This window comes from Oncorhynchus tshawytscha, linkage group LG11 (assembly GCF_018296145.1).
Source record: "Oncorhynchus tshawytscha isolate Ot180627B linkage group LG11, Otsh_v2.0, whole genome shotgun sequence".
NCBI lineage: Eukaryota > Metazoa > Chordata > Actinopteri > Salmoniformes > Salmonidae > Oncorhynchus > Oncorhynchus tshawytscha.
The window spans coordinates 35,306,387-35,320,748 of NC_056439.1; the positions used below are offsets into that span (position 1 = coordinate 35,306,387).

General features: G+C 41.4%; 2 protein-coding genes across 2 annotated transcripts; one reads left to right on the plus strand and one right to left on the minus strand.

The window, feature by feature from the left end:
• Positions 1-1,005: 1,005 nt before the first annotated feature.
• zfyve19 (zinc finger, FYVE domain containing 19) lies at positions 1,006-4,422 on the minus strand. The gene is made up of 11 exons (XM_024437478.2): positions 4,207-4,422; positions 3,948-4,069; positions 3,787-3,840; positions 3,530-3,693; positions 3,301-3,443; positions 3,054-3,159; positions 2,653-2,880; positions 2,358-2,434; positions 2,001-2,102; positions 1,725-1,888; positions 1,006-1,594 (listed from the first exon to the last, which is right to left on the minus strand). Exons 1-11 carry the CDS (start codon positions 4,258-4,260, stop codon positions 1,516-1,518), a joined length of 1,293 nt encoding a protein of 430 aa, XP_024293246.1. The 5' UTR covers positions 4,261-4,422; the 3' UTR covers positions 1,006-1,515.
• A 200-nt stretch (positions 4,423-4,622) lies between these two features.
• On the plus strand, positions 4,623-7,816 carry bub1bb (BUB1 mitotic checkpoint serine/threonine kinase Bb). The gene is made up of 9 exons (XM_024437479.2): positions 4,623-4,842; positions 5,109-5,277; positions 5,734-5,793; positions 5,921-6,065; positions 6,170-6,366; positions 6,469-6,635; positions 6,759-6,955; positions 7,029-7,126; positions 7,354-7,816. Exons 2-9 carry the CDS (start codon positions 5,135-5,137, stop codon positions 7,622-7,624), a joined length of 1,278 nt encoding a protein of 425 aa, XP_024293247.1. The 5' UTR covers positions 4,623-4,842; positions 5,109-5,134; the 3' UTR covers positions 7,625-7,816.
• The last annotated feature ends 6,546 nt before the right edge of the window (positions 7,817-14,362 follow it).

The following is a 14,362-nucleotide window of genomic DNA, read 5'->3' on the forward strand; positions in this document are numbered from 1 at the left end:
AGGTGAGCTTCATTATGGCTCTCCAGAGTGAGCCAGACAGTAATGTACCCTGATAAAACTGCACTCTGCCCCTCTCTCTGTCTGTCATACACTAAAGGTAATTTGGCAAAGAGCTCCATTAAAGTAATTCTCCTGATTTTTCATCCTCCTTTCCAACCTTTCTTAAACTGTGGCTGTCCTAGTGTATGACTGGAGAAGCCCTAGAGGGGTATGCCCAAAGAGATCCTATTAAATTTCACTGAGTATACCAAACATTAGGTACACCTTCCTAATATTCATCCCAGTCAGTCTGTCATGGAAATAGTTCTTAATGTTTTGTATACTCAGTATTCGAATTCCTAATTCTATGGATATGCCAAAAGAGTGAAAATGTTTTGTGGTTATATTAGTGGTTGCCACACAGCAAAAAAGCCAACAGGAAATCACTTTTCATCAAATCAAACTTTATTTGTCACATGCGCCGAATACAAGTGTAGACCTTACCGTGAAATGCTTACTTACAAGCCCTTAACCAACATTGCAGTTGAAGAAAGAGCTAAGAAAATATTTACCAAATAAAGTAAAAAATAATTAAAAGTAAAATAACAAGGCTACATACAGGGGGTACCAGTACCGAGTTTATGTGCGGATGTACAAGTTAGTCGAGGTAATTCACTTCAAATCTCTCAGACATTGTTTACATCCCTTATATCTACATTAAACGCAGCTACAGGAAACAACAATAACGTCCGAGACTACCCTGCCTGCCAAAAGAAAACAAAGCCTTCACTAATCCTTTTATACTAGCTCCTCTGTGGGCCTCTAGTGAGAAGCTGACATCATCCCAAATGAGAAACTTGTGTTTCTGCGACATGTGTGCATGTTGTGGTTATTGTCCCCAACTCAGCATCTATCTCAGTATCATGACAACAAATAAGATATCTGCAAGCCAATTAAAGTGCATTATCAAATCAAACCACACTGCTCATAACTAAGCTTCTGAGACAATTGAGGTAGCACAACAAATAGCCCAGACACCTTTATTTAATTGGACCAAAATCCAAAGGGTTAGGGTAACATTAAAATACAATGTTTAACAATTGTGAGAGTAAGTTAGACTTACACAACATATTAAAGGGAAATTGATATTACACAAATACTACATATTATTGGCAACAGTCCACATGTGAATGACTGATATTGCTTAGACATTACATCATGTGAATCTACAATAGTTATTCTGTTGCTATCTTAAGCATTGAATTATGCTGCTGCAACCCCATAATGTTACCCCCTAGAATAGCCACTTTGAAGCAATCTTTAACTACACTTGATAGATTGCTGCGTATTACACTAGATTAGCAACATAATCAGGGTTTCTTCTTGGTCTCTTTGTAAGACAGGTAGTAATGTTTGGATCAGCCTTCGCTTTGTGATCTTGCGGAATTCCAAGAAAACTGTCCAGCTTCTTAAAGATATAGTACACATCTCTCAGGAGTGACCATCCAGATAGTAGTGGTGCCAGCCCCTGCAGTCTCACGTCGTCTTCTTCTTCTTAGGTGCCGTGTAACTAGCTGTGTGGTGCTCTTTCCTGACATACTTATCATGGCCCTCCCTGGGAAAAAACATTACAAAAACACCAGGATGAATCGCAGGGAATCTAACTTTCTCGTAAATCACTGCAATGATGTCAATACAATGATTTGCTTGAGTTATGTGGCCATAGTAGTAGTATTGTGCAGTACCTGAAGCAGTGGTTGCAGTACAAATCACCATCACAGGTGTGACAGCGGATGGAGGCGTCCTGGTTACAGATGGAGCACCAGGGAAGCTCATCCTCGTCACTGTCTAAATCCTGACAGGTTACGACAGCTGCTGGGGTTCTCGACGACGTTGAAGGAACTGGTGTCTATAACATAGATTAAACAAATATATATTTAATTTTGTTCTTTTACTATCTGCAATTTACTTGTGGAATTCTATGAAGTGTGTGTATTCAAGGAGGACTGCAGGTTTATTACCGGTTTCATGCGAGTGTCTGTCTTCTCTATGTTCCTAGGGCCACTGTGCTCAGGAGGTATGTTGTAGCCACTGGCCTCATCTAATGCAGCTTCTTCCGTAAGCTGGGAATGAGTAAACAATGACCACAGTTTGCTTTATCATTCATATTCACCTTTACCAGATCACAGCTTCAATTGTCTCTTTCAATTATGACTATTATAAATAAAATGGCAAAACAGTCCCATGTGGTTATGAAAAGTAGCACTATCTTAAAAGAGGTTGATATGCATCGCCACTATGGGTAGGAATGTAAAAGAACAAGGACTCCGTTGAAATAAAGTACGTATTCAAAGTAGGTTCTGCTTTTAGTTGCAGACCTTTTTCAGTATCCTCGTCATGGCCTCTTCCTCAGTCTCGTCCTCGCTGTCAGGGTGTTGGAAGTCTTCCATTGTGACTGAAACAACATGACAGAACACTGTTACAGCACAACAATACAACACAGATGACACATCACATAAACAAGAACACAGATTTGACCACACTGAAGCATTCCAGTGACTGTTGAAATATGGTTTCCTCTCCTCTCTTTCGCTCATAGCTATGGTGTGATTCTGTATGAAGTATTTATATGGGGGAGGGGAGGGGGGTTAATATCTACATTTAGTAATTTACCCTTGTCAGGGTCCTGTCCCTTGAGCTGGGCCAGCCTCTTGGCCATCTGTAGAACCTGTTCCTGGGAGCAGCGTTCCCGTCTTAGGTCCTCCATGGCGTCGGCCAGCAGGCGGTTCTTTTTATCCTCCAGCTGCCTGGCTGCATCCTGCAGCCCACACCCATTATCCAGGTTCTCTTCCAGCCTATCCCCCTCCTGCTTATTCAAGTCATTCATGGGGCCATCCACACCTGGAATGGAAACATGGTTGGAAAATAGATTCAGCATTTACAACAGCTTGATAGAATAGGAAGCCATTGAATTGTTATCTTTGAATAAAGACTAATCTACAGTAATATCTCACATAACACATAACACTTTTCATTAAAGTTGGTACAGTTACAAATGGGAAGAATCCAAATACCTTCAGGATTTGGTTGTTGGGTGTCTATGACAACTTCCTCTGACAACTGAGTGATCAGGTCATTGGCTTGTTCTGTTGAGGTCCGAACATCAGGGGGCTGGTGTACCTGCACAGAGCCACAAAACTAAGTTATTGCAATAATGGGACTTCACTAAGACCTGAATAATTTGGATACAGAATGAATGAGGTCAAACGGCAGCAACACAAAGTGTTTGCTTATTATGTGTAGTCTAATGCTCAGACTCACAGGTAGAAGGGCTTGGGAGGGAGGAGGTCTTCCCTGTAAGGCTGCCAAGCGGTCCTCCATCTCCCCTGCAGAGGGTACAGGCTGGAGAGGAGCCTTCAGGGCAGCCAGACGGGATTCAATCTCTTTTTCTGATGGGATGGACTCTAAACAAAGGTTGGCCACAGATATAATTTCAGGTATCAGTAAAGATATAGGCCTATTGGAACATAGTGTGTTAGACAATGCTCACTTAGTTTGGTGTCCTCTTTCAGCTTTTGCAGCCTCTCAGCGATGACCAGGTCCTCTTTACTCAGACGTTTGGTTGGAATGAGGCCTAGTTTGGCATTTCTGCTGCCCCCTGTTTCAGGGGGTGGTATCAGTTGTCCTTGTTTGGCCTCAAGAGCAGCAACACGTCTGCGCAAACACAATATAAAAGGCGTTATGATATCTACCGATAAGCAACATATAGCGAACAGTCGACTGACTCATTAAACCACCTGTACTCACTTTTTGTAGTTTTCAGGAGGGGACCATCTTGCAGCATTATTTTGGTTTTCTCCACTGCCAAAACAGTATTCAGAGAGCAAGCAAAACCAGCGGATCAAATATCATGTTATTGAATAGGTATAACGTTTTGGTAGAAAAGCAAAACTACATCATCACTCCACCTTGTGAGATTCCCATGACATTGCTTGCAGATCTTCTGCTGGGTGTTGCCACAGCGAGGCACCACTGCGTTGAAAGTCAGGCAACCCGAGCAAAATGAACGCCCACAGTTCTTACAGCCCAACTGTAAAAGATGACAATTAAAACATAAAACAAGGAGTTCGAACCTGTACCAGATGATTTGACAATTATAGGCAGTCAAATATTCAGGTAACTACAGCAACTGAAAATGAGTAACGTTACTAGGGGGTAGAAACAAACCTCCTTCCTGAAGAGAGTGAACTTTGATGCACAACAATAGCAACGGTTGTCCATTTCGCCGCATTTAGAATAATGTAATCTGGTTGAACGGCCACTACTGCTATCGTCATGCCATCTACGTATGATACAGTCATTTGTTAAATAAACATAAAACTAACTATTTCATAGCTAGATTTATTTAGACTATCCAAGAAAAATCCATTGATCAATCAGGAAGTCCACCGGAAGTTGCATGTACATTAAGTCTAGGTTCAAAATATAACTGGCCATCTTCAACCTAGCATTCCGTGAGCGTGCAGCCGCATGATAAATGTAGTCCTAAAATATACATTTAAAGCAAACATATTTTTTTTTAATGGAAGATATTATATCTGAATGGTTTTCGTATCCACCGTAAATAATATACTATCGGCGAAAAACACATTGATTTTTTCAAACGAGTTTCTCGTTTACTAACATCGTTGGGTGTGACCATCCAATCATCTTTGTCCAAATCTTCTCGCGGTTCGAGTTCAAAAGACACAGAGCAACCAGCATGAAAAGGACAACGACCCAGTCCAGTGTTGTTTAACTTTGACAAAAAATATACATATTTTATCAAGAAAGTTGTTGAAGAAAAAAAATATATCTAGCAGGGTAAGATATGTTTGATATAACGTTAGCCTAATACGATTTGGAAACCTAGCTTTGTAGTAGCTAGCTAACCAGCTAGCTACTGTGACTAACTTGGCTAACGCTAGCCACCTAGCTAGTTATTGTTATGTAACTACTGTAGCTAGCGCTTTTGCAAACACATTTCAAAGCGTGATACCTTGCTTGTTACTTGCCTTGTAAAATATTACAAGTTGTCCAAGAGATGTACTTGTGTGGCTTGTCATTGTTTGTGTCTGCTGTTATTGTAGCTAGCTAGCTGACTTACAGAACCAAAATGGCAGAAGGTGGAGAGGCAGACTGGGAACTTTGCAAAGAGAACATCCAGCCCTTGAAGAAAGGTCGGGCCATATCAGTTTTACACCAGGCACTCAGTCAACAGCAAGAGGGTTCGAGCTCTGCCACCAACCAACACAAACAGTAAGGATGCCTTTATTAAAGTACATAACTACTTTATTTTACCTTTATTTAACTAGGCAAGTCAGTTAAGAACAAATTCTTATTTTCAATGACGGCCTAGGAACAGTGGGTTAACTGCCTGTTCAGGGGCAGAATGACAGATATGTACCTTGTCAGCTCGGGGGTTTGAACTCGCAACCTTCCGGTTACTAGTCCAACGCTCTAACCACTAGGCTACCCTGCCGCCCCAACTATTTACAAACAGGGATTTAAGTGCCGTGCTTGGGATGGGAGGGAGAGACAGCATAAAGTGGGAATTTTGCTTACTAGCTATCTAACATTAAATAACCAGTTTTGGGGCAGTTCCACAAGGCATTCTGGTTCTTGGCTTGACTGAATGGTGTGAATTTACAGTGTTGACAAATCTGCAAACAGGCCTATTGTTTTGTGTTCAACCAATGTGTTTGTTGTCTTCAGGGCTTTTGAGTCTGAACTGAGAGTGTATGATGGAGATGACCCCCTTGATGTTTGGGATCGGTAAGATGAAAAGGATTACTCTGGCCAAAACTGTGATCATACCTGAATGAATATTCCAGTGTGAATGTCTTAATGTTCATTGATAATGTCATTATTGTAGCCAGATAACATGGTGCCTTTTGAACAGGTATGTTAAATGGACAGAACAGACCTATCCACAGGGAGGAAAGGAGAGTAACCTTAATGTGCTTTTGGAGAGAGCTGTGATGTGCTTTACAGAGGAAAATAAATATCACAATGACAGCCGTTATGTTGACCTATGGATCAAATTTGTAAGTAACCCTTGTCCTTTGTTCATACAGCTTTATCATGTGACAAGTGTCAATCAAACAAGTTGTATTCATGACTGTGTATGTACTCTGTCTTCCTGTATTAGGCAGAGAGCGGTCACGAGCCTTTGGATATCTACAGATATATGCGAGCCCAGGGAATAGGAGTACAACAGGCTTCCTTCTACATTGCCTGGTCTGAGGAGTATGAGCATCAGGGTAACTCTCGAACAGCAGACAGTGTCTACCAGGAGGGCTTCAAGCGTGGGGCTGAACCTCTGGAGAAACTCCTGCAGTTCCACAAGTATGGATCTACTTTAATTTTTTTACTGGATCTACTTCCATGCTGTTTGAGGTGGTTTTAGTTTTCCTAGTATAATTCAATATTTTGTGTCATCTGTTGCAGGGCTTTGCAGGCGCGTGTGTCCCGGCAGGTGATGTCTGGAATGGTGAATGACGAGGAGGAGGAAGCTGAGGCAGCAAAGCCTGAGCGGGTTTCTCTGGTGGATCTAAAACACAGGGGGAAGAAAAAGGCTGTTGCACCCATTAGTAGAGTTGGTGCAGCACTAAGCAGTAAGCACATGTCTCTTTTCAAAATGATAAATCATTCCAGGTTAAAGTGTCATGTTGGGTTATGTAATGTCATAAAGAAGAATATATTTATGATTTTTGACTATATTACTTGTTTGTTCACAGGTAATTCACGAAGCCTACAGTTACAAGGCCCACCAGCTCTGGCGAGCAGTCGTCAAAACAGTTGCCTTGTGATCTTTGATGAGAACAAGGCTGTCAGCGCTGAGCCCTCTGAACCAAAGTTGGAATCTTGGATGGCCCCACCCCCATCGAGATTCAAGGAGAACGAGCAGAGGCCTGAGAAATGGAGCGACGTAAAGGTATGAGGCACACAGTAATGGGACTTAAGGCTTGTTATAATTTATGACTGAATTTGTGTGTGCTCTATTGTAGATGCCAATGAAGTCCAGGTTTGGTCACAGTGTTGTGGCTCTGCCCAGCAAGCCAAACTTCCAGCCCTTTGTGGAGGAGTCGGATCAGCCTCCAGCTATGTGAGTGTAAACTGAGATCATCTTAATCATAACTAACTGAATTAACTACTGCGGCTGGAACAGCAAAGATCCATTTTTCTATTCAAAGAAATGTAGGTCGAGCAATAAATTATTTCAAAATTGTGTGACTTAAACCCAGCAGTAACCCTGAGCTGTATGCCTTTGGCATAGTTTGTTTCTGCTCCAGCTGTGTTTTAGTTATTTGTTCTGACACCTTATTCCTCCAGGACACCATGTAAGATCAACCCAGCGGTGAATTCAGTGTTGTCTGCACGGAAGCCCTGCGGGGATGAGACTCCTCTGAAGAGACTGCAGCAACAGCAGCAGGAAGAGGGGAAAGCTCTGGAGCAGAGCATGTACTGCAAAAAGCTGCTGCTCAGTGGCGCCTCCGAGTTCTGCTTTGAGGAACTGCGGGCTGAGCGCTACCGACAGAAGAAGGCCTTGGAGTCAGGGGGCAGTGGCAAGGAAGAGCAAGCGGGCTCTGGTCTTCCAAACTGACACATTTCAACAAGGACATGTTCAGTGTTTTATTATTAGGTAGGAGACTATTAGTGTCATCATGTATGTATTTTAGAGTTTGTGTGTATATAAAAAGTTTCAAACTTGTCCACTGTGGGAGTCAAACCCACAAGGGTCATGCTCTACTAACTGAGCCAGACGGGACCACTAATAACACACTATGTATCTGTCTTTCTTTCCTCATTATTTATTTGCCTGCTTCATGTAACCTCCCAGTGTAATTAACCTTTCAGTGGTGTAGGAATGACAGGGAGAAATCCAGAGGTGAGAATGACACGGTTCAATTCATATCGATGCACAGCTGTCACTGCTGTGTATTTTTTTTTTCAATATATATTTTTTAACCTTTTAGTTAACAAGGCAAGTCAGTTAAGAACAAATTCTTATTTTCAATGACAGCCTAGGAACAGTGGGTTAACTACCTGTTCGGGGGCAGACCGACAGATATGTACCTTGTCAGCTTGGGGATTTGAACTTGCAACCTTTCGGTTACTAGTCCAAAGCTCTAACCACTAGGATACCCTGCCGTCCCATATATATATATCTGTACCAGTCAAAAGTTTGGGCACACCTACTCATTCAAGGGTTGTTTATTTTTGCGCTTTTCTACATTGTAGAATAATATTGAATACAACAAAACTATGAAATAACACATGGAATCATGTAGTAACCTAAAAAGTCAACATACACAACAAATCAACATACACTACCGTTTAAAATCACTTAGAAATGTCCTTGTTTTTGAAAGAAAAGCACATTATTTGTCCATTGAAATAAAATAGATCAGAAATACAGTGTAGACATTGTTTATGTTGTAAATGACTATTGTAGCTGGAAACGGCAGATTTTAAAATTGAATATCTACATAGGCGTACATTAGCAACCATCACTCCTGTGTTCCAATGGCATGTTGTGTTAGCTAATCCAAGTATAATTTTATAAGGCTAATTGATCATTAGAAATCCCCTTTGCAATTATTTTAGCAAAGCTGAAAACTTGTCTGATTAAAGAAGCAATAAAACTGGCCTTCTTTCGACTAGTTGAGTATCTGGAGCATCAGCATTTGTGGGTTTGATTACAGGCTTCACAAATGTTGCGAACTGGCGCTAACCAGAATAGCAAGAGGAATTGGAGGCTCTGGTGCACAACTGAGCGGGAGGACAAGTACATTCGTGTCTAGTTTGAGAAACAGACTCCTCACAAGTCCTCAACTGGCAGCTTCATTAAATAGTACCTGCCAAACACCAGTCTCAACGTCAACAGTGAAGCGGTGACTCCGGGATGCTATTTCATAGTTTTGATGTCTTCGCTATTACAATGTAGAAAATAGTAAAACTAGAAAAAACCCTGGAATGAGTAGGCATGTCCAAACTTTTGACTGATTCTGTCAGTTTAAATGTACCCCACAGCTCTGTGGTGACCATTTTTTAATAAATTAGAAATAAAGGTTCAAATAAAATTTCATTTGTCACATACACATGGTTAGCAGATGTTAATGTGAGTGTAGCGAAATGCTTGTGCTTCTAGTTCCGACAATGCAGTGATAACCGAGTAATCTAACCTAACAATTTCACAACAACTACCTTATTATACACACGAGTGTAAAGGGATGAATAATATGTGCATAAAAATATATGAATGAGTGATGGTACAGAACAGCATAGGCAAGATGCAGTAGATGGTATCGAGTACAGTATATACATATGAGATGAGTAATGTAGGGTATGTAAACATATAAAAGTAGCTGTTTAAAGTGGCTAGTGATACATGTATTACATAAAGATGGCAAGATGCAGTAGATTATTTTTTTTATTTCACCTTTATTTAACCAGGTAGGCAAGTTGAGTTCTCATTTACAATTGCGACCTGGCCAAGATAAAGCAAAGCAGTTCGACACATACAACAACACAGAGTTACACATGGTTTAAAACAAACATACAGTCAATAATACAGTATAAACAAGTCTATATATGATGTGAGCAAATGAGGTGAGATAAGGGAGGTAAAGGCAAAAAAAAAGGCCATGGTGGCAAAGTAAATACAATATAGCAAGTGAAAAAACACTGGAATGGTAGATTTGCAGTGGAAGAATGTGCAAAGTAGAAATAAAAAATAATGCGGTGCAAAGGAGAAAAATAAATACAGTAGGGAAAGAGGTAGTTGTTTGGGTTAAATTATAGGTGGGCTATGTACAGGTGCAGTAATATGTGAGCTGCTCTGACAGTTGGTGCTTAAAGCTAGTGAGGGAGATATGTGTTTCCGGTTTCAGAGATTTTTAGAGTTTGTTCCATTCATTGGCAGCAGAGAACTGGAAGGAGAGGCGGCCAACGAAATAATTGGTTTTGGGTGTGACCAGAGAGAGATACCTGCTGGAGCGCGTGCTACAGGTGGGTGATGCTATGGTGACCAGCGAGCTGAGATAAGGGGGGACTTTACCTAGTAGGGTCTTGTAGATGACATGGAGCCAGTGGGTTTGGCGACGAGTATGAAGCGAGGGCCAGCCAACGAGAGCGTACAGGTCGCATTGGTGGGTAGTATATGGGGCTTTGGTGACAAAACAGATTGAACTGTGATAGACTGCATACAATTTGTTGAGTAGGGTATTGGAGGCTATTTTGGAAATGACATCGCCGAAGTCGAGGATTGGTAGGATGGTCAGTTTTACAAGGGTATGTTTGACAGCATGAGTGAAGGATGCTTTGTTGCGAAATCGGAAGCCAATTCTAGATTTATCTTTGGATTGGAGATGTTTGATGTGGGTCTGGAAGGAGAGTTTACAGTCTAACCAGACACCTAGGTATTTGTAGTTGTCCACATATTCTAAGTCAGAGCTGTCCAGAGTAGTGATGTTGGACAGGCGGGCAGGTGCAGGCAGCGATCGGTTGAAGAGCATGCATTTAGTTTTACTTGTATTTAAGAGCAATTGGAGGCCACGGAAGGAGAGTTGTATGGCATTGAAGCTTGCCTGGAGGGTTGTTAACACAGTGTCCAAAGAAGGGCCAGAAGTATACAGAATGGTGTCGTCTGCGTAGAGGTGGATCAGAGACTCACCAGGAGCAAGAGCGACATCATTGATTGATACAGAGAAGAGAGTCGGTCCAAGAATTGAACCCTGTGGCACCCCCATAGAGACTGCCAGAGGTCCGGACAGCAGACCCTCCGATTTGACACACTGAACTCTATCAGAGAAGTAGTTGGTGAACCAGGCGAGGCAATCATTTGAGAAACCAAGGCTGTCGAGTCTGCCGATGAGGATGTGGTGATTGACAGAGTCGAAAGCCTTGGCCAGATCAATGAATACGGCTGCACAGTAATGTTTCTTATCGATGGCGGTTAAGATATCGTTTAGGACCTTGAGCGTGGCTGAGGTATAGAGTACAGTATATACATATGAGATGAGTAATGTAGGGTATGAGAACATTATATTAAGTGGCGTTGTTTAAAGTGACTAGTGATACATTTTTTACATACATTTTTCCATTATTAAAGTGGCTGGAGTTGAGTCAGTATGTTGGCAGCAGCCACTCAATGTTAGTGGTGGCTGTTTAACAGTCTGATGGCCTTGAGATAGAAGCTGTTTTTCAGTCTCTCGGTCCCTGCTTTGATGCGCCTGTACTGGCCTCGCCTTCTGGATGATAGCGGGGTGAACAGTCTTGTGATGTGTTTATGATGAGTCTTGTGATAATTGTTGCCTGATGAACTGGAGCCTGTTGTATGACTCACTGTCAGTAGAGGGCATGCATGAGGAGTTCTAGTGCGCAGAGTTCAAATATGGGCTACTTTGCATGTTTTTCAACTGAGGTTATTTGAACCTCCAATTGAATATGAGATGAGTATTTGTATTTATTTGTTATGGATCCACATTAGCTGCAGCTACTCTTCCTGGCGTCCAGCAAAATTAAGGCAGTTATGCAATTTCATAAACATTACAATACATTCATAACAGATTTCATGCCACTGTGTGCCCTCAGGCCCCTACCCCACTACCACATATCTACGACACAAAATCTATGTGTACGCATGTGTATAGTGCATATATTATCATGTGTATGCATGTGTCTGTGCCTATGTTTGTGTTGCTCTACAGTCCTCGTTGTTCCATAAGGTGTATTTGATTATACTGCTTGCATCAGTTACCTGTGTTAAATAGAGTTCCATGTAGGCATGGCTGTATGTAGTACTGTGCGCCTCCCATAATCTGTTCTGGACTTGGGGACTGTGAAGAGACCTCTTGTGGGGTATGCATGAGTGTCTGAGCTGTGTGGTAGTCGTTTAAACAGACAGCTCGGTGCTTTCAACATGTCAATACCTCTCACAAATACAAGTAGTGATGAAGTCAATCTCTCCTCCACTTTGAGCCAGGACAGATTGACATGCATGTTATTAATGTTTGCTCTCTGTGTACATCCACGTGCCAGCCATGCTGCCCTGTTCTGAGACAATAGCAATTTTCCTAAGTCCCTCTTTGTGGCACCTGACCACACGACTGAACAGTAGTCCAGGTGTGACAAAACTAGAGCCTGTTGGACCTGCCTTGTTGATAGTGCTTTTTAAGAAGGTAGAGCAGCGCTTTATTAATGGACAGACTTCTCCCCATCTTAGCTACTGTTGTATCAATATGTTTTGACCATGACAGTTTACAATCCATGGTTACTCTAATCAGTTTAGTCACCTCAACTTTCTCAATTTCCACATTATTTAGTTGAGGTTTAGGGTTTAGTCAATGATTTGTCCGAAATACAATGCTTTTTGTTTTTGAAATATTTAGGACTAACTTATTCCTTGCCACCCATTCTGAAACTAACTACATCTCTTTGTTCTGTGTTGCAGTCATTTCAGTTGTTGTAGTAGCTGACGTTTATAATGTTGAGTCATCCGCATACATCGACACTCAAAGCCAGTGGCATGTCGTTAGTAAAGATTGAAAAAAGTAAGGGGCCTAGACAGCTGCCCTGGGGAATTCCTGATTCTACCTGGCTTCCATTAAAGAACACCCTCTGTGTTTTGTTAGACAGGTAACTCTTTATCCACAATATAGCAATGGGTGTTAAGCCATAACACGTGTTTTCTTTTAGCAGATAATGTCAAAGGCCGCACTGAAGTCTAACAAATCAGCCACAATAATCTTTTTATCATCAATTTCTCTCAGCCAATCATCAGTCATTTGTGTGAGTGCTGTGCTTGTTGAATGTCCTTTCCTATCAGCGTGCTGAAAGTCTGTTGTTAATTGGTTTACTGTAAAATAGCTTTTTATCTGGTCAAACACCATTTTTTCTAAAACTTTACTAAAGGTTGGTAACAGGCTGATTGGTCGGATATTTGAGCCAGTAAAGGGGGCTTTACTATTCTTAGATAGCGGAATGACTTTTGCTTCCCTCCAGGCCTGAGCGCAGTAGGCTTGTAGTAGGCATAAATTGAAGATATGGAAATATCGTCCGCTATTATCCTCAGTAATTTTCCATCCAAGTTGTCAGACCCCGCTGGCTTATCATTGTTGCTAGACAACAATCATTTTTTTCACCTCTTCCACATTCACTTTACGGAATTCAAAATTACAATTCTTGTCTTTCTGAATTTGGTCAGATATACTTGGATGTGTAGTGCATCCAATGTGTTGCTGGCATGTCATGCCTAAATTTGCTAATCTTGCCAATGAAAATATCAATAAAGTAGTTGGCAATATCAGTTGTTTTAGTGATGAATGAGCATGAGTTGAGTGCCTTTTTTTCCCAAAATGTTGTTGAAGGTGCTCCAAAGCTTTTATCTTTGTCTCATAGTGTAGTTTCTTCTTTTTTATTCCATTTAGTCACATGATTTCTCAATTTGCAGTACGTTTGCCAATCGGTTGTGCAGCCAGACTTTTGCCTCATCCCTCTCAACCATAAAATTGTTCAATTCCTCATTGAGTATACTGCTCTACACAAGCCCTTACTGGAGGCTAAAGGAGCAAACACTCTGCAACGAGCTGCACTGTCAAACTGCCATAAACTAACTCAATTCACCATATTTGATGTGGCCACATATATCTTAATTATTCAAATGAAATTATTACATTCTCTAACTGGAGGATGTTCTTGAATTTTTCTGTTATGGAGAACGCCCACAATGATATAGCTGCTTGTCATATTGTATCAGCCAGAATCTTAATTTTAACTTCATATTTTCTTAATTGTCCGAGGGAGGTCCAGTCTGACCCTACTGATATAGTAACAAGTAATCCACTGTGATGATGGGATACATGGCTGCTCAGAGGGCAGATTTGATAACTGGGCGGGAGATAGGTGACTAATTAGCAAGTTAAATCCAGCCTCCTTAGTTGGGTTGTGTGAGCAGCAGAGCAGGCCTAGTCACTCCCCTGAGACCCCTACCACCAGGCTGCTGCTGCTACGCCAAGGAACTAGAGGGAAGGACATCCTAAATCACATTTACCGCTGGAGGAATTCACGTAGAAACCCACACACAAAACACTGTATGGACCCCACCCTTCATTTTGACTGGATCTGAGTGCCTCTCAACTGGTGAGTCCCCAAAAGTAAAATGTTAATTTTGTGAGAATAGATACACATACAATGTTTAGTGTTATTGCAATTATCTATCTTAGCTGAATCATTTGTATTCTTACTGAAATGTTTGCTGCATGACTTATTAAACACTTATCCAGATAGTTCTTGATGCAGAAATTCCATACTTCTCTCTTCTTAAAGCCAGCTGTGGAGA